General features: G+C 44.5%; 1 protein-coding gene across 1 annotated transcript in view; it reads right to left on the bottom strand.

The window, feature by feature from the left end:
* The window catches only part of TBC1D19 (TBC1 domain family member 19), a 217,873-nt gene extending 201,124 nt beyond the window's left edge, over positions 1-16,749 (bottom strand). The window contains exon 1 of the mRNA XM_088482998.1: positions 16,569-16,749. Within this exon, the coding sequence (XP_088339124.1) occupies positions 16,569-16,667 (99 nt within the window). The 5' untranslated portion in view covers positions 16,668-16,749. The remainder of the gene's footprint in view (positions 1-16,568) is intronic.
* Positions 16,750-19,849: the final 3,100 nt, after the last annotated feature.

Genomic DNA, 19,849 nt, shown 5'->3' with positions numbered 1-19,849 from the left:
TTTTGGGGTATTTGCTGGTCCGGTCCTTCCGTGCTCTAGCTAGTCACACAGTTAGCCATACATTATAAGTATTAAATCGATTTTCTAGTTTTCTCACAAAATGTTATTTTTTTTCCATTTTTATGTATTAGGGAGACAGTGGGGCTGATAGTGTATGGGGTGTACACACCCACACAGCACTGGATACAGCTCCTCCCCTTTTCAGTATAGGCCCTTGAACATTTTCAGCCCCAGGAACCTTAATGCGGCTCTGGATACAGGGATAGACTTTCTTTTTGTTCTTAGAGTCCTACTGTGTTGCACAGGGCAAGAGATCCCTATAACACTGCTTTCCCTATGTGTCTAATTATCACCTGAATGTCCCACCCTCCTTGACAGTACATGAAATTTCCCAAGTCCCCCTGAACGCCACAGTAAGTATCTCTGAGGGTTCTAGGAGCCAGTTGAGAAACACTGATCTATTTTTAAAATGATTTTCATACAATTTTTCAAAGTTAAGGTGCATACACACTAGACGATATGCTCCCGGAGCGATATTGTCTAGTGTGTCCGCGGCAGGGTGTGCTCAATGTCGTTCATGACATTGAGCACAGCTGCTGAACGATATCATTAACGATATCGTTCAGCGCCGGGCTCTCTCCCCCATTCCCTGACATGCAGCAACCTGACGACATCGTCAGGTTGGCCTGCATGTCAGCCCGATGAACGATGATGACGAACGACCCGCGGGAACGCGCGTCGTCGTTATCGTTCATCTTTTTGGGCTTAAAAATGGACAATAAAGTGGACGACTGAACGATAACGATATCGTTATCGTTCAGTCGTCCACTTTATCGCCCAGTGTGTACGCACCTTTACTTGTTAGAATGTATCATGTTTGTAAAACATAAAATAAGCTATCCCTACATTAGGGGTGGGCAATAAGCGTCTCCCTAGCTGTTGTAGAACTACACATCACAACATGCCCTGCCACAGTTTTTCTATTTGGCCATGCTAAAACTGTTGCAATACATCCTGGGATTTGCAGTTCAACAGCTGGAGGGACGCTTATTGCCCACCCCTGCCTTAAATAATGTCATATCACAGTGAATATATACTAGGGATGTGCGCCGACCCCGTGTTTTGGATCTCTATCTCCTTCGTGTTTTGGATCTGGATTTGGTTTTTCCGAAACCACCCTTGCCTGTTTTGGATATGTATTTTTTTTTTTTTTAAATTGATAAAAAAAAAAAAAACTGCTAAAATCACATAATTTGGATTTTTTTTTTGTCCCTACAGTATCATTAACCTCACTAACATTAATTTCCACTCGTTTCAGGTAAATTTTGACCACCTTACAGCTCACAATATTGTTTTCATCCTGTTTAGGCCCAAATTTTGAATCAAGCTAGCTGGCTGACTAAGCTAAGTGGCAGCAGTGGGCGGCACAAACACATGATGGCAGTTCAACTTCCAACATGGCACATAAGGAAATATATGTTTTCATTAATCAAGAGGCCTGAGGAAGATGGAGTATGTATGTAGTTGAAGGCAGGGAAATGAAGGGTTGATTGGTAGTACATTTAATAAAATTTTGTGATAACAAAGCAAATTTATGAGGGAGGAGGGGAGAGCATGGGTGAACAATATGTCCCATGTTTTGCTTACAAAATCAACTTGGTGGTTCAGAATATTTTTTAAAATTAAAGGGGCATATAGGAGATGCTGTCTGTGGCCATAAACATTTCTGGACATTTTTGGTATTCAGCAACCACATGTCAAAGATTGCAGCAGCTGTGGCAGATCAACTTCCAACATGGCACATCAGGAAACAAATGTTTTTATTATTCAAGAGGCCTGAAGGAGTTGAGTATGTATGTAGTTGAAGACGGGGAAAGGAAGATTTGATTAGTAATAAATGTAAATTAATTTTTCTGATTCTGAAGCAAATTTATGAGGGAGGAGGGGAGACATTTACAAAAAATATTTAAATCATTCACATTAGTCCTTGCCCCAGAAGAATCCTTGAGCACTATGCCTGCTGCTGCGAGTGGATTTTCATCCCAGAATGGGGCCAGGAAGACTACTAGTAGTACTTTAAAAAACAATTGACTGTTAAACAATCCTTTCCAAGGGGGAGCAAGTATGACAGCAGTCACCCAGTTGCACAGCGGATCACTGACGCCATAACATCTATGCTGGTATTAGATGTGCATTCAATATCAGCCAATAATGCAGTGGGTTTTAGACAGTTAATTGAGGTCCTGTGTCCCCACTACCAAATCCCATCTAGATTCCACTTCAATAGAAAAGCAATTCCCAACCTGGCAGCAGCCCCTTGATGAACACAGCACCCCTTTATGGACCACAAAGCACCCCTGCAAAGCAGCAGACAGACCACCTGCAGAGTCACAAATATGTGGATGATAAACTGCGGTCTGGCCGGCAGTGTCACCAAACAATAATAGCACAGCTACTAGCTACAGTAGCACACACACACAAAAAAAATCAAAACAGAACTTTTTTTTGTTTTTTTGTGGAATAATTTTATTTAACTTTAATTTTTTTAACAGTGGAGAAGAGCACCCCTGGATTGACAGAGCACCCCTTTATGTACTGCAGCCCTAGACCCTTGATGGACACGAGAACACAGCAGCACCCCTTTATGTACTGCAGCCCCCCCCTTTATGGACAACACAGCAGCACCCCTTTATGTACTGCAGCCCCCCTGTATGTACTGCATCCCCAGCTCGACAACACTGCACCCTTGAACAACAGCAGCACAGACCCCCAGTCCGACAACCCTGCACCCTTGAACAACAGCAGCACAGACAGAGCATGTCTGTTCTGCACACTCTCTACAGCCGGAGTGAAAATGGCGCCGATCAACGGGACCTTTATAGAATCCAAAACCCGTAAGAATCCGACAGCAGTAGGATGACGTTTTGCCTAGTTTTCGGATCTGAGTAAGACGGGAACACCCTAGCCGTTCTTGGATCCGACTGGGAATTGCAATGTTCGGGTGGGTCCGGTTCTCGTAGCCGGACCCGCTCATCTCTAATATATACATTATATCTTGTCACATGCAGCTTTCTGACAATGTTTTAAACCAAGCAGTGTCTTCTGTACGCAAGCTGAGTGTCATCAAAGTCTTTTTGTGATGTATGTAAGTAACATGAAATTCAAAATATACTGTGCTCTGTCTCTAATGCTGGGTTATGTGTAAAACCAAAGGCAAAGTATAGTTATAAAATATGTTTTAATATGAAAAAACCTTATATCACAAAATAAATGAACACATACGTTTAACATGTAATCGGAAGGGACATGAAATAGTAAGATAATACATACACAATCTATAATCTCTTTACATAAAAATTATATTCAAACATTTAATAAAGAGGAGTTGATCAGATTCATAAAAAGTAAAATAAAATAAAATGTATCCAAAAGTGACAGTAAAAATCAAATGTTGATGTTATAAATATCAGATTCCGGATTGTGGTTTATTGTGTCCACATAACTGATACTTTGTTATCAGTATCTAGATGGTGATTTCCTGGGGATACTCCCTCACAGATATGTGCAATTGGCAGTTTAAAACACCAGTTCTCCCTTAGATATTTATATGGAGGTGGAGAAAAAGATAATTAACCCGTCAAGATGGATATTATGGTAGCTGTAATCAGGCCTATTCAGTATTTAACAGTTCTGCCGTTTATCAGCCCAAAATAATATCCAGCGTCACCCCAAAATAATATCCAGCGTCACTCCAAAACCGTCTGCCACAAAAAAAGAGTCTCATGAATATGCTGACGAATATAAGGGGACTTGTTGATGCTTACCACTAGCTGCCTGTACCCGGCACTGTACCTGTATAATGGCTTTGACCACAGCGCTGGAGGGCGACTTAATATATCGGGACTTCGTGGTCACAGGCAGCGCCCGTCTCCGTGTTGTCCTTGCGGCGTAAGGGACACAGCAAGTATCAGTTAGTAGTCCATAACCTTGTGTACCTATGTAGTAAACGTAGTCAACTCACGTCTCAGTAATAGCCTGGTTCTGTGGAGTACGTGACGGAAGGTAGACACTTGGTAATAGTCACAGAGTGAACGGTTAGCGGGCGGCTGGAGTTGGAACGGATCCCTAGTAATCCTATAAGAGAGCAACGCATTTCGGCTACCACTGTAGTCTTTTTCAAACTGAGAACTGATGAATATAAGGAGACTTGTCAATGCTTACCGCTAGCTGCCCATACCCGGCGCCAGGCTATTACTGAGACGTGAGCTGACTACGTTAACTACATAGGTACACGAGGTTATGGACTGCTAACTGATACCTGCTGTATCCCTCGCGCTGCAAGGACAACACTGAGACGGGCGCTGCCTGTGACAACGGAGTCCCGGTATATTAAGTCGCCCTCCAGCGCTGTGGTCAAAGCCATTACACAGGTACAGCGCCGGGTATGGCAGCTAGCGGTAAGCATCGACAAGTCCCCTTATATTCGTCAGCATATTCACAAGACTTCTATGGCAGACGTTTTTGGGGTGACGCTGGATATTATTTTGGGCTGATAAACGGCAGAAATGTTACATACTGAATAGGCCTGGTTACTTGAACAGCTACCAAAATATCCATCTTGACGGGCTAATTATATTTTACTCCCCCTCCATATAAACATCTAAGGGAGAACTGGTGTTTTAAACTGTCAATTGCACATATCTGTGAGGTAGTATCCACAGGAAATCACCATCTAGATACTGATTATAAAGTATCAGTTATGTGGATACAATAAACCACAATCCGGAATCTGATATTTATAACAGCAACATTTGATTTTTACATTGCCAAGCTGTCACTTTTGGATACATTTTATTTTACTTTTTATGAGTCTGATCAACTGCTCTTTATTAAATGTTTGAATATAATTTTTATGTAAAGAGATTATAGGTTATGTATAATGTGTATGTATTATCTTACTATTTCATGTCCCTTCTGATTACATGTTAAATGTATGTGTTAATTTATTTTGTGATATAAGGTTTTTTCATATTAAAACGTGTAAAACCCAAGGCAAAACATGGTTATAAAATATATCTCAGCATTAGAGACAGAGGGTCTCATTCAGACCCGCTCGCGAGCGCAGGACGCTCGCAAGCGGGTCGATGGTACCCAAATGCGCATGCGCACGACGGAGGGAGCTCCGTCGTGCGCATGCGCGAGACCCGGCGAGCGACGGGGTAGGGGTAGCTGTCGCTCGGGGTCTCGCACCAAAGGGGGCGTGCTGTCGATGGTGAGTGACAGCACGCCCCCTTTGGTGGGCGTGCCGGGGGCGTGGCTGCCAGACGGAGGCGTTCCCATGGGAACGCCTACCGTCTGGGTCCGGCCCCACTGACATCACTAGTGATGTCAGTGGGAGTGATTTTGGCTCTGATAGAGCCAAAATCACTCCAGGGCTTGAGGCAGCGAGACCCTACCGCAGGGTCTCGTTGCAAGCCCAATGGTCGCGATGGTCTTGACCATCGCGACCATCATCATGGACGCTCGCATAAGTTACCACCCACAGCTATGCGAGCGTCCAAGAGGCCGCTCCAAGTTGAGGCAGGAGGGCCCTGATTCAGAGCGAGCGCTCTGGTCAGAGCGTCCGGCTCTGAATCAGGCCCAGCGCACAGTATATTTTTGTATTTTTTGTCTTATAAGTGAGGTTGGCAAATAACCTCTTTCTTTACTGCTGCATTATTTCTTGATCCTCTTGCTCATTTAGCGCTTGGTATTGTTATGCCTGAGGTATGATTTGTAGGATATTGTGCCGCAACCGCCTTGAGGGCTCGTATCACCTTGGCTAGATGCGGCCGTGTAACAGCTTGAACAGCTGATATGAAGAGTGGCTGTGGCCTGTGGGCCAGTAGATGAGATGCGACCTTTGGGCCGGTAGCAGCCTTGAGGGCTGGAAATGACTTGGCTGGCTGTAGCCTGTGGGCCAGTAGATGAGTAGCGGCCTTTCGGCCAGTAGCAGCCTCTGGGCTGTGTAGCAGCCTTGAGGGCTGAAGTAACTTGGCAGGTTGCGGCCTTTGAGCCATGCAGCAGCCTGTGGGCTGGTAGCAGCCTCTGGGTTGGTAGCAGCCTTGAGGGCTGAATAAGCTTTGCAAGATGTGGCAGACGAAGATCTGTGCAATAATAAAGTCACTGGCGTTGGTACGCCACCAGATTGCGCATTGAATAAGCTGGAGTGTGGCCTGTGCCGCTGGGTTGACACAAGCAGCTGATGCTGTAGTGTGACCTTTGCCGCTGGGTTGACACAAGCAGCTGATGCTGTGCTGCATACTCTGGACACAGAATACTATCCATGCCACGTGGATGACACGAACAGCAGAGGACAGGTATGCGAACTGTGCCAAGATGACACTAACGGCAGGTAGATAAGCGAACTGTGCCGCTTGGATGACACAAACAGCAGAATAACACAATACAAATGACAGGAGAACTGGAGCTTGACTGGGTGACAGGAGACTAAACCAGAACCAGAACACAAATATTCTTTCACTGGCATGGAGTGAAGGGCTGGCTGCAATTTAACAGATACAGGGCCCAATCAGAGCAACCCTGCAAGCCTCCCTAATGATAGACTAGTGTACACACAGACAAGACATTTAATTAGCGTGCAACTGATACTGCACACAGACAGACAGTGATTAATGAACTCATGAGATCAACACACAGACAGACAGAAATTTTGAAACAAAATTTTCAAAAGTCCTAGAAATGCCAGGATGACCCCCTGCCTTAGAAGAATGGAAGTCCTTCAAAACAGCTTTTCTGAGTCTCTTGGGAACAAAAAGCATACCTGATGGCTTACCAAGAGGGGCTTCAGCTTTACAAGTCCTGAGAGAATCTGCCAGAGGTCTTGTGACAGCACAATGGATCCTGGAAGTCGGAATGATGGTCTCTTCCAAAACCCTGGGCGGTTGACCGACAGAGAAGCTTCGGGACAGGGCGTCCGCTTTAATATTCTTGGACCCAGGCTGAAATGAAGCGTGTGAAGAATAAAGCTCACCGTGCATGTTTTGCACTCAACCTTTTTGCCGTCACGATGTAGGTCAGATTCTTGTGATCAGTGAGAACTGTCACTACATGGTTAGCCCCCTCTAACGAATGCCTCCAGTCCTCAAAGGCCCACTTAATGGCCAACAGTTCTCGATTACCCACATCATAGTTTAGTGTTCTCCCCAGAAAAAGTTTCCAGCCGGGTGGCATCAAGAAGTAGCTGGGTGGGGCCATCGCAATAATAAAATGTTTTAAACCTTGACCTTCTAATGATTTGAAATAACATTTTATATATTAATTCTCCTCTTCTTATTAGAGGCTCAGTCGTCTGATTATGAAAAAGCTGCAAGGTCTGTAGGATCTGGTCCTTTTTATACAGCTCCCAGATACTGTCCCCACTTGGAGGCTTCTAAAGTGCCGGGTGGTAGGCTGTTCCTTGCCGGGTGGTGCACCCGCCAAAAACAGCCTGGGGAGAACACTGTAGTAGTTCTTCGTCGAACCGAATTTCCTGGAGAAAAAGAGCACATGGGTGCAGCTTACCATCCTTGAGATCTTTCTGAGATAGGATAGCGACCACTCCAATCTCAGATACGTTGACCTCGACGATGAATGGAAGCTCTTGATTTGGATATAGGAGGACAGGAGCGGACACAAAAGCCACTTTCAAAGTCTCAAAGGCGTGACCAATTTGCGACCTCAGCTCCTTTTTTGGCGAGTTCCACGATAGGGGAGACTATGGAGGAAAAGGACTTGATGAAGCGGTGGTAATAACTTGCAAAATCCAAAAACCGTTGGATGGCCTTCAACGTCTTGGGTTGCTCCCAGTCCAGGATGGCCTTCACCTTGCCAGGGTCCATGGAAAAACCTTGCGAAGTAGCCCAAGAATGACACCTCCTTAACATCAAACTCACACTTTTCCAGTTTGGCATAAAGATTGTTATCCAGTAATCTTTGCAAGATCTTCCTGACATGTCTCCGATGTTCCTCCACAGATTTAGAATAGATTAGGATGTCATCTAAATAAACCACTGCACCGTAAAGACTCCCAAAAAATCCCTTAACACCTCGTTAATAAAATCTTGAAACATGGCTGGGGCGTTGGAAAGGCCAAACGGCATAACTAGATATTCAAAATATCCTGAATGGGTGTTAAAGGCCATCTTCCACTCATCCTCTTCTCTGATGCGAATGATGTTATATGCGCCTCTGAGATCAATTTTAGAGAAGATGGATGCCTCACGCACTTGGTCAAAGAGCACAGAAATGAGTGGCAAGGGATATGCATTTTTGACTGTGATTGTGTTCAGTCCATGGAAGTCGATGCAGAGTCGGAGGGATCTATCCTTCTTCTGGACAAAGAAAAATCCCGCTCCCACTGGGGATTTGGACGGACGAATGAAGCCTTTATCCAGAGCCTCCTGAACGTAGTCCTGCATGTCTTTATCATCCAGAATGGACAAAGCGTATAACCTGCCCTTGGGAAGCCTAGCACCAGGCAGCAAATCGATGGCGCAGTCGAAGGGACGGTGCGGTGGCAGGACATCAGCATTTTTCTTAGAAAACACCTCATCTAGGTCATGATAGGGAGCCGGAACTGATGAAGCGACAGCAGCAGCCAGACAAATAGGTCGGGACAGACATTGAGAGAAGCAAGATGAACCCAATTTTAGAATTTCACCAGTCTGCCACTGGATTACTGGGTTATGCTTCTTCAGCCAGCATAAACCCAGCACCACTGGGGCCAATGGACACTGCAGGAGAAGAAACAACAAATCCTCTCGGTGAAGGGCACCAATCAACAGCTGCAAAGGAGGAGTCCGGTTGAGCACTGGAGCCTTAGAGAGATTGGTCACGCCAGTCCAATCACCGACACAGGAGTGGATAATGGCAGTGGGGTCAGACCCAAAGTTTTGAAAAAGGACATGTCCATGAAATTATCCGCTGTGTCACGGTCGACAAATGCAGGAACGGAAACTTGCTTGTTGGATAGATGGACAACTGCGGTTATAAGGATATAATTTTCTGGGGAGACGGATGCAAGGCCTAGATGTACCTCTCCTAGTTCACCTAGACCTTGCCTTTTCCTGGCTTTTGAGGGCAGAGCTGGGCAACATGACCTCCACCGCCGCAGTAAAGGCATAAACCCAACGAGCGTCTCCTATGTTTCTCTTTGGCCGGAAGACGAAACGCTTCCAGCTGCTTGGCTTCTTCAGACTCGGACGGAGTCATCCATAACGGATATCGAGGGGGTTGAGAAGGCAACTTCTTCTTGACTCGACGTTCCCGGAGCAGTCGGTCAACGCGGTTCATGAGTTCATCCAGGGAACTCAGAGCAGAATACTGGACTAAGATATCCTTTATTTCATCTGATAAACCCCAACAAAATTGACTTCGTAAAGCTGGATCGTTCCAGTCTGCGTCGACTGCCCATTTACGGAACTCGGTACAATAGTCTTCTGCGGCTCTATTCTCTTGCTTAAGTGACCTAAGACTAGCTTCGGCCATAGCCGCTTATCCGGGTCATCACAAAGCAAGCCTAGTGCAGCAAAAAATGACTGCCTGTAAAGCCGGACTGGTTGACGGAAGAACAAAGGCCCAGGTTTGTGGGTCACCCTGTAATAATGAGATTATTATCCATACTTGTTGGGTATCAGAACCCAAGGACCTAGGCCGGAGTCTGAAGTAAAGCTTACAGCCTTCTCTAAAGTTTAAAAAATCCTTACGGTTCCCAGAGAACCAATCTGGCAAATTTAACTTAGGTTCTACTATAGTGGGAGCAGTAGCACCACGAGTCTCCTCCACTCTGAGGGAGAGTTTCTGCACTTTGTGTATCAGAACCTGGATCTGGGCTGGCAGAATCTGAGCCGGATTCTGACCAGGCTCCATAGTAGAGGATCAGAATAATACCCTAACAAAATATATCTGGTCGTTGATAATGCTATGCCTGAGGTATGATTTGTAGGATAACGCCTTGAGGGCTGGTATCACCTTTTGCTAGATGCGGCCGTGTAACAGCTTGAACAGCTGATATGAAGAGTGGCTGTGGCCTGTGAGCCAGTAGATGAGATGCGGCCTTTGGGCCGGTAGCATCCCTGAGGGCTGGAAATGACTTGGCTGGCTGTAGCCAGTGGGCCAGAAGATGAGATGTGGCCTTTCGGCCAGTAGCAGCCTGTGGGCTTGGGTAGCAGCCTCTGGGCTGTGTAGCAGCCATGAGGGCTGGAGTAACTTGGCAGGTTGCGGCCTTTGGGCCGTGTAGCAGCCTGTGGGCTGGTAGCAGCCTTGAGGGCTGAATAAGCTTGGCAAGATGTGGCAGATGAAGATCTGTGCAATAATAAAGTCACCGGCGTTGGTACTCCAGATGGCGCACTGAATAAGCTGCAGTGTGGCCTGTGCCGCCGGGTTGACACAAGCAGCTGATGCAGTAGTGCAGCCTGTGTCGCCGGGTTGACACAAGCAGCTGATGCTGTAGTGTGGCCTGTGCCGCTGGGTTGACACAAGCAGCTGATGCTGTGCTGTGTACTCTGGACACAGAGTACTGTCCGTGCCACCTGGATGACACGAGCGGCAGAGGACAGGTATGCGAACTATGCCTCCAAGATGACACCAACGGCAGGTAGATGATAAGCGAACCGTGCCGCCTGGATGACACAAACGGTAGAATAACACAATACAAACGACAGGAGAACTGGAGCTCAACTGGGTGACAGGAGACTAAACCAGAACCAGAAACACGAATACTCTATCACCAGCATGGTGTGAAGGGATGGCTGCAATTAACAGATACAGGGCCCAATCAGAGCAACCCTGCAAGCCTCCCTAATGATAGACTAGTGTGCACACAGACAAGACATTTAATTAGTGTGCAGCTGATACTGCACACAGACAGACAGTGATTAATGAACACATGAGATCAGCACACAGACAGACAGGAATGACAGGCTAAAGGTGCCTACACACGTAGCGATTTTTTGGACGATTGAACGATAATGATGTAGTTATCATTCAGTCGTCAAAAAAAACGTTCAGTTTCTGCCCCAAAACGATGAACGAAAACTACCAATGCGCGCTCCCGTTTGCAGTTGGTAGTTTCCGTTCATTGCCCGAACCTCCCGTCCAACCTGAACATGTTCAGGGATGATGGAGGGAACACAGCGCTGAAAGAAATAGTTCTTGATTTTGTTCTGTGTTTGCGCTCAGTGTTGTTAACAACACTGACCACACCCCTTCCAGGATGATTTCGTTCATGGAGCAAATCATCCCGTGTGTACGCACCTTAAAAGCTAACCACAGACAAGACAGGATTAAATGCAGTTTCCCAGTAACAACAAAGGCCCTCATTCAGAGCCGTACGCTCTGAGAAGAGCGCACGCTCTGAGCAGAGCGCACGCTCTGAATGAGGGCCGTCCTCCATAACTGTGGAGCGTCCTCCTGGACGCTCGTATAGCTGTGGGTCACCACCCACAGCCTATACGAGCGTGCAGTTTGATGGCCGCGATGGTCTTGACCATCGCGACCATCGAAACTGCGAGCCGGAGCCTGCGGTTGAGGTTTTCAACCGCAAGGCCCGGAGTGATTTTGGCTCTATCAGAGCCAAAATCACTCCCACTGACATCACTAGTGATGTCAGTGGGCCGGCTTCTGACGGTAGGCGTTCCCTTAGGAACGCCCCCGTCAGGGAGGCACGCCCCCGGCACGCCCACCAAAGGGGGCATGCTGTCAATCAACATCGACAGCACGCCCCCTTTGATCAGACACAACGAGCGAAGGAAAGTCCTTCGCTCGTCGCGTCTGGCACATGCGCACGACAGAGCTCCCTCCATCGTGCGCATGCTCAGTGCAGAACATCGACCCACTTGCGAGCGGACAGCCGCTCGCGAGTGGGTCTGGATCAGGCCCAAAGACTGGGAACTGCAACCAAGATGATCTACTAACCGCAGATCCTAAAAGGTATATATTTAATCTCTAATGTAAGTGACATGGCCAGCTTAGTAAAAGCTGTGAAGTCCCAACCTGCTAGGCTCTTTTGTTCTTCTTTATATATAAAATGAAGAGCAAGTAAATGTCTGCAAGCCTGAAATAGATTAACTGCACACATGTATATGGAAGTACTGTTCAGGTTGCAGCATAGAGATTTTGGGCCAAATGTTATAGGGTGAGAGTTTAGAAAATGTGAGAGTATAGCAGTAAGCTCTCACACTATTACATTGGTCAAGTTGCATCTTCAAAATGGGAAAACATCTGGATAAGAGTTTGTGAGAGTTGTTTTGAGTCTGAAAACCATACAAGTTGCATGTTCCCGGACTCTTACATTGGCAGTGTGAGAGTTTACTGCTATACTCTTACATTTGGCCATTTATTTTAAGTGACAAATCTCCTTTTTTTTTCTTTGTAACCCAATTTGTAACATTAAAAACAATGGAGGAGAGGATGTTGGAAGCTGAGATTGCAATTAATAATTTACGGTGTGTCTGGCTCTAGGTAAGGTGAAAGCTGAATTTGTATTTGGGAAAGGAACAGGCAAAATGTGCAAAGGGACGATTGCGGATAGTGAAAATGACCAGGCTCCTTGACTGTGACTAGACAGTGGGAAAGAGGAAGGGGCATGGAGGTGAACAAGAGTCCAGGGTGTCAGATAAAGAAGCAACAGGGAACCTGCTTGGTTTTTAACTGTCACTGGTCCATGACAAATTTGGGCCTTACTATTTTCACTACATAAGCTTTGTCAGGAATTACTTTTGCACTCCACCCCCCAGGCAAACTTTATGGGGTTCCCTTTTTGTGCCATAGCCGAATAACAATCTTTTTTGTTTATTAGAATGTTTTTTTTTTTGTTAAATGCATGTTCTTCTCTTAGCTACAGTCAGCAAATTATTCTAAAAAATATAACCCTGACTTTATTGCAATGGAAAGAAGATTAGTTTTTAGTAACTGCGGATATTAATTCCCTTTATACTATAATTGAATATAAAGGGAATTTAATTAACTAAATTATTTTGAGAAGAATCACAAAGAAACAGTAATCTTAGGGAACTTTTTGAAGAGGGAATAATACACAAAAAACTTTTTAAAAAATATTTAAAAAGCCAATAATTGGTTGAATAGATTCCCATGGATCAATTTTAATGACTACAACGTAACTGCACTGTAGAGGTCCTGTCTAGACACATAAATGAAATGGAGAGACAGTGCTTAAATAAGGGCTATAAAAAGGAAATTAACAGATGATGCTGTGAACGAAACGAATAAAATCTGTAAACAAAAATGTACTCCGAATAATAAAAAAAAAATTAGAAAAATAAGTATGAATGGACCTTTATTAGTAACTGTGGATACCATAAAAGGAAATTAAAAAAGGATCATCCGAGCTAAAAAAATTAATTTATTGCAGGGCACCAAATGACATAAAAGTAGCTTAGAAAATGTGAGCATCCAGATAGAATAGAAAGAAAATGCATTAAAACTACTAGATTTCATAGAAGTGAACAATGCCTGGCTTGTAGGATGGTGAAAAGTAATAAGAGCAAATAGCTTTCCTGCTAGGCTGTTTCAGCTGGGCGTGCGGCCTGCCCAATTTTAAAGTGCTAAAATGAGACTCAAGCTGGGTTCACAGTATACATTATGTGCAACCAGTGATGGCACGATGTCATGGAACGATATATCGTGCTGGCCGTACACACACTACACAGTCTTGTTTACGACCGCGCAATATATCATTCCATGCTGCATTTAGCAGCATAGTGTCGTTCATTGAATCGTCCCTTCTAATGTGCAGCACGGCAGATGGAATGATGCACATGCGATTGGGTGTACACACTATACGATCCACACGATATATTGTTCCAAACCGCGTGGGAAGATATAGTGTAAGACCAATTGCATAATGTGTACCCAGCTTTAACCACCAACCTGGAGCCTGCAGCTGGTCTCTTTCACGGCATTTGCTCACTGGCTGTGACAACGCCAGGCGATTACCGGGAGACCAGGACCAAAGTAAACTGTCTGCCAACTATAGCAGCTACTTACAAATCTACTTTCTGGCATTGGGACATTGTTGGCACAGGATGTTATCACAACAGATTTATTGGTCGGGAGTTAGGCTTATGCCAATAGCCACTACCATAGCCGTGATTGTATTTTCACTACTCCAGCAAAAATGAGCAATAACTTAAACACCATAAGACACTTATGAATTTTCTGACAGCTGAATGCTTCCTCTAATAGCCATTTTTGGTTGTTTTACTCTTGGGTAGTTTAATCATTTAAATTGGCTTATTGATTTTTACTAGTATTTATTTATGTTTACTACTGTATTTTTGAAGAGTATTTTATAAATATTTATTACTATTTATTTTACTCCCGGGAGTTAACAATACACTGTATAATAAATATCCTTTTATATAAACTGACTGTTACAGTGTTTATGTTATAAACAGAAGTGTCCACATACACCTATCCTCCGTGCGCTACAAGTCGCATTACACATGGCGTGACAGCCGTTTGTCGGTAGCGCCAAGCGTCTTTTCCTGCAACTTTTTACCTTCAAATGCGTCTTATTCGCACAGCGATGCGAATACGACGCACAGGCATCTTCTGCTGATTAAAATGATATGTGGCATGCCTATTTTCTGTGTGCAACTGCGTGTGTATCTGCATGCAAAAAGTTACGTTACAGTTGACAGCCGCTGGGTGAACAAAACGCATATGAAGGTAAAAAGTTGCATGAAAAGACGCTCGGTGCTACCAAGTCACGCCACAGCATGGCACGACTAGAAGGGCTGTTTAACGCGCAAGGAGGCTAGATGTAGGAAGACACATCTGTATGCTTTTTAATAAATGGTTTGAAATACAGGAACATTTCTGTGAATGCCCCAGTGTGATAGCGCCACCTATTTTGCTTGGAAATGTACAGATGTGTCCACATACACCAATCCGCAAATTGCGCCAAATAGCACCTATGACAAAGTAGTGCCATGCGTTGTTTTCACTCAGCAATTTACTCAGTTGGCGTCTTTCTCACACAGCTAATGCAACAAAAGCACAATGTACGCGTACCGTGTCCACTATCAGTGTATCTGCGTGCTATAGCTGTGCAAAAGAAGACGTTAATCTGAGAAAAAAAGGTCAGAGACCAAGGACAGATATGACTAAGCCGCACCACGCACACCCCATACAGTATTTTATGAATTTACATATCATTGCAAAAGAAGTGTGAATACTAAAGATGCCCACACACTGGACGACTTGCAATAGATGCGTTGTCGTCAATGATTTCCCTTGAACTCCCCAGGCAACTCACCAGCACTCCTGGGCAGACAATATCTTGCTAAACTGTGTAATGTGACTAACAACCTATCGTGGGTCCTTAACTATTTCCAGTGCATCGTTAAGGAGATTGCCAGATCTTACCTGATGTAGGTAAGACCTGAAGATACGAAAAAATGACCCGCGGGACCTCACATCGGATTGTTATCGTTCCTGGAAGCTGCACGATTTGCACGTCTTTAAAGAATGTATCGTTCCGATTCGTTATTTTCGTGAAAATCGTGCCTAAAATCGTCCAGTGTGTGGGCACCGTAAGTCCCAAGTACCACTACAAGTCTGCTGATATGCGGCTGCAGTGCGAAAAAGACGCTAAAATTTGAAATTACAAATCTCGCTACCCGTGACGCGGCATCTAAGCTGCAGCATGCATGTGTCTTCCGCAAAACGGTGCAAAAACAGTAGGTGAATGTGAACACATCTGTATTACTCACACGTAAAAATTATAAGATGCCCAAAGACAGTGGCACACTAAGGAGCTCATTCAGACCTGCTCGAAAAATGCGATCGCTCACTGGCAAAAAGGGGCCAGATATTTAAATAAAGCGTTCGCACTGCGTCGCGTTAGGATGCCCACTGTGTGTTAGCGAGCTACAGCAAAGTGCGCTCGTAAGTGTCTAAAGATGCTCCCTTGCCTTTCGCAACACACGTCATCTCCGGCAATGTATGATTAATCGGGACCATCGTGAGCCATCGGAGCTGCTCGCAGCCCTTGGGTTGCCTTTCCCCGCCGCAAGCACTGCGATCAGTGCGGGCTGAAATACATGCAGGTGACGTGTTCAATGACGCTACTTTGCTAATTATGCACGCCCTTTTTGGCGGACTGACACACCTGCGTTCACACATCCACTCCCCCTGTTCACAAGCACCTTCCCCTGTTACCTCCCACAAACGGCGCTATCTGCCACTCAAAGTAGCGACCTGATAATGGTTTAGGAGCAACCAAAATCAGTTTGCAGAGAATGGCTTGCGCACGCGCACTGCAAATTATACGCAAGCGCAGAAGAGCAAAAATCGCTCACAGCGAGCTGGTCTGAATCAGGTTCTAGATACTAAGCAAGTCAGTTAACAATGACACATGACAGGGCCAGGCAGCTCTGTATTATACTGGGTATACTGTAATAGACCCATTGTACTGCGCGTACATCGCGCCCCTAGCGGCTCAGATGTGACACTACACGAAGATTACCACTGACAGCTAGCGGTGTGTACGCTGCCTGACTCACCCGAGCCTCCCTCTCCAGTTGGCAGTGCAGCCTGGTGCCTTTCAGCTTCCGTACGATGTGTGCGATGCTCACGGACAGTTCCTCCTCCTCTCCCTGCATTGTGTGCACCGCAGCTTCCCGGGAGCCAGCTCAGGCCCGAGAAGGACCGGCCGTATCCTAGCAACTGGGTGTGTGCGTCACAAATACACGTCCGGCAGGGAATAGTAACTGACGCTATTGGTTCCGAATATCGTCCTAGGACACTGGCTGATTACACTGTGGTTTCCATTACTGATCAGATCTGCAGTGTATCCTTTACGTTAACCGTGCAATTGTATGAGATAGACATTTGGAAAGACTTAGCAAAGTAGTATAAGGTTTAGGTAGCTCAATAGTGGAAGTAGTGTTGCCCATATTAGGATTAGCATGTTATATGGCACCCCATTTTTGACCTGGCTTGTCTAAAAGGGGTATTCAATATGGGAGCGAAAAGTCCGTGCTGGACTTTTCGCTCCACATCTGAGATTTTTCAGGGGCGTGCGCCCGCTTTATCCCTGTATTCAATATAAAATCTACGAAAACGGGACCTGGCGAAGTGGGATTTGCGATAAACTACGAAATTTGAAAAAATTGTAGGACCCCCCTAAAGTTGTAAAAACATGGCCTGCAAATGAAAGTCTGGGATTTAAATAGCCGCAGTAGGTGTTTTTTTCCCGACATTGAAGAAGTGTTGCAGAAGAGCACTTAGGTTTTTTTTTTCGTTTTTTTAAGTGGTCCCATCAAATTTGGGGTACATGAAAATGGGTACTAGCATATTTTTATGTCCCTAAAATAAGTTTTTTTTAAATTCTGCAACTATGCATCTGCCGCTAATAGCATATTCTAGAGTACACCTGCCGCATACTTGCAGAATAGCCCTGAACCTATTTCCCTATTTTTAAACACTTTTTTCCCATTTTTTTTTTTACCCCAATTTTTTAATTAATTTTTTGGGGTGTCCCTATTTTTTTTTTTTTTTGACACAGTTCTTTTTAAAATGTAATTCCCAGGGGTGCAGGCTATTTTTTTTAAGCCTGCACCCCTAAACCCCAATTCTGCACTTTCTTTCACCACCTATTCAGTGGTGAAAAGTTATCCCCGTTTTTTTTCAAAGACTTTTCGAACCTGCGAAAAGTTTGAAATTGAATACAGTGTAAAACTAAAACCTGCGATAATGACGTCATAGGTGCGATATTAACGCAAAAACAGAGTTTTCGCTCCATATTGAATTCCCCTATAAATGTCCAACTCTACTACTGGTGACTATGACCTTATGTTCTTATGTTGACATCAAAACTGTACTACTTATCGATGTTCGGCGATGTTGTTAAAGATGGAGAAACCTTTTTCTCTTTTACACCATTTATATATTTGTTATTAATAATTATTATAATTCATTCATTCATACACCAGTGGTACCTAAACTCTTTGGAATCATGGCATCGGCATTTTTTTTTTTCACGGCACCCCGAGGCCAAATGTTCCATATTGGGAAATTCAGGAAATATTTATAAATTAAGTAAATTGTGTCAACCGCACATCCTTAGGGGGGTATTCAATTACAGGCAAAAAGTCAGAGGTCGGACTTTTCGCCATCATCGCAGGTGTGTCAGGGGTAAAGTATCGGGCGCGTGCTCGCTTTATTCCCATATTCAATTAGGATCCGGCGAAAACAGGACCCGGCAGAAAGGTAAGTATTGAAAAATCCAGGGAATTTTCGGGAAATGTTCCTGGGACCCCCCTAAAGATGTCCAGACATGGGGGATCACTATGGGTACCTTTGTTTTTGCCTGCTGAAGCTAATCAGGGTTTTTAAATAGCCGTGGCAGGTGCATAAATGTGCCTGTGAAGAATAGCACTTAGCTTTTTTTTTTTTTTCTTTTAAACTATGGCCATCAAATTTGGGGTACATGAAAATGGGTGCAAGCATATTTTGAAGTCCCTAAAATGATTTTTTAAAATTCTTCAAAAATGCACCTGCAGCTACCACCCGCATTCTATAAAACACCTGCCGCATACTAGGGAAGCCCTCAGGAATCAATTTCTCTAGTTTAGAAGTTTGTCCCCCAATATTTTTTTTTTTAACCCCAAAATTCAAGTACCTTTTTTGGGGTGTCCTGAGGATTTTTTAAATATTTTTTAACATAGATTACTTTTATAGGACACTCCCAGGGCTGCAGGCTATTTTTTTAAGCCTGCGCCTCTAATCCCCAATTCTGCACTTTTTTTTGCCATGTAAAACATGGTGAAAACTTATCCCCGTTTTTTAAGAAAGACTTTTCGCACCGGCGAAAAGTCTTTGAAATTGAATATGGGGATAATTGAAACAGGCGAAAATTACCTCAAATTGAATTCGGCCCATAGAGTTATGTGGTGGTGGATGCAGTTTGCGTTTCTGTTTGTCCACATATTTTGTGATTGGCAAACCCAGTGCTGATGGCTGCCAATCACATTGATCAAAAAATTATTTTACCATACCATGGCACCACAGTAGGTGCCCTGTGGCACCCCAGGGTGCCACTGCACCCAGTTTGGGACCACTGTAATACACCATTATTAGCATTATTTTCTCTCTCTTGTCAGTAGCTACATCAACAGAGACAGTAAACATCTGAAAAGGTGGCTGGATGGAGTCCCAAAAAACCAATTTATTCAAGAGGAACTGCAGTGACCCATTGGTTTGTAAGGAACAAATGAACACAATGGGAAAAACTTTTCTCATAACCCCACGTGGTTATGAGAAGAATCAAATTAACCGAATCAAAGAGGAAGTCCAGGGAATGGAGAGAGACCAATTTTGAAAGCCTAAAGAAACCAAAGACGTAAAGAAAGGGGCGAATGGTCTTTTATTACCAAATATGGGACTCATTTTAAAGAGGTTGAACGAGTTTCTAAGCGTCATTGGCATGTTTTAAAGAAGGATCCCGTTTTCAAAAATACTCTACCAGAGAAGCCTTCTTTAATTACTGTAGGGCAGACAATTTAAAGAGTAAACTTGTACGCAGTGCCTTCGACTTTCAATCTGACAGCCCTATACGCACTAAAGGCTTTCACCATTGTGGTTCATGCAATATGTGCATTAATGTTCCCAAACCTTGTTCCAAGATTACACAGTTCTCAAGGGGAGGTAAATCTTTTGCAATATCTGATTTCTACATCAGGGTCCATAGGGTATCCACAGGATACCTTGGGGTATAGGTGATGACGTCAGGCATCGGGCACCTTAGAGTTAAGTTTTCAGCCTCCCAGGATGCACTAGGGTC

Source organism: Taudactylus pleione, unplaced genomic scaffold, assembly GCF_031769625.1.
Source record: "Taudactylus pleione unplaced genomic scaffold, aTauple2 ptg000302l, whole genome shotgun sequence".
Classification (NCBI taxonomy): Eukaryota; Metazoa; Chordata; class Amphibia; order Anura; family Myobatrachidae; genus Taudactylus; species Taudactylus pleione.
This window is presented reverse-complemented; position numbering and strand designations above follow the sequence as displayed.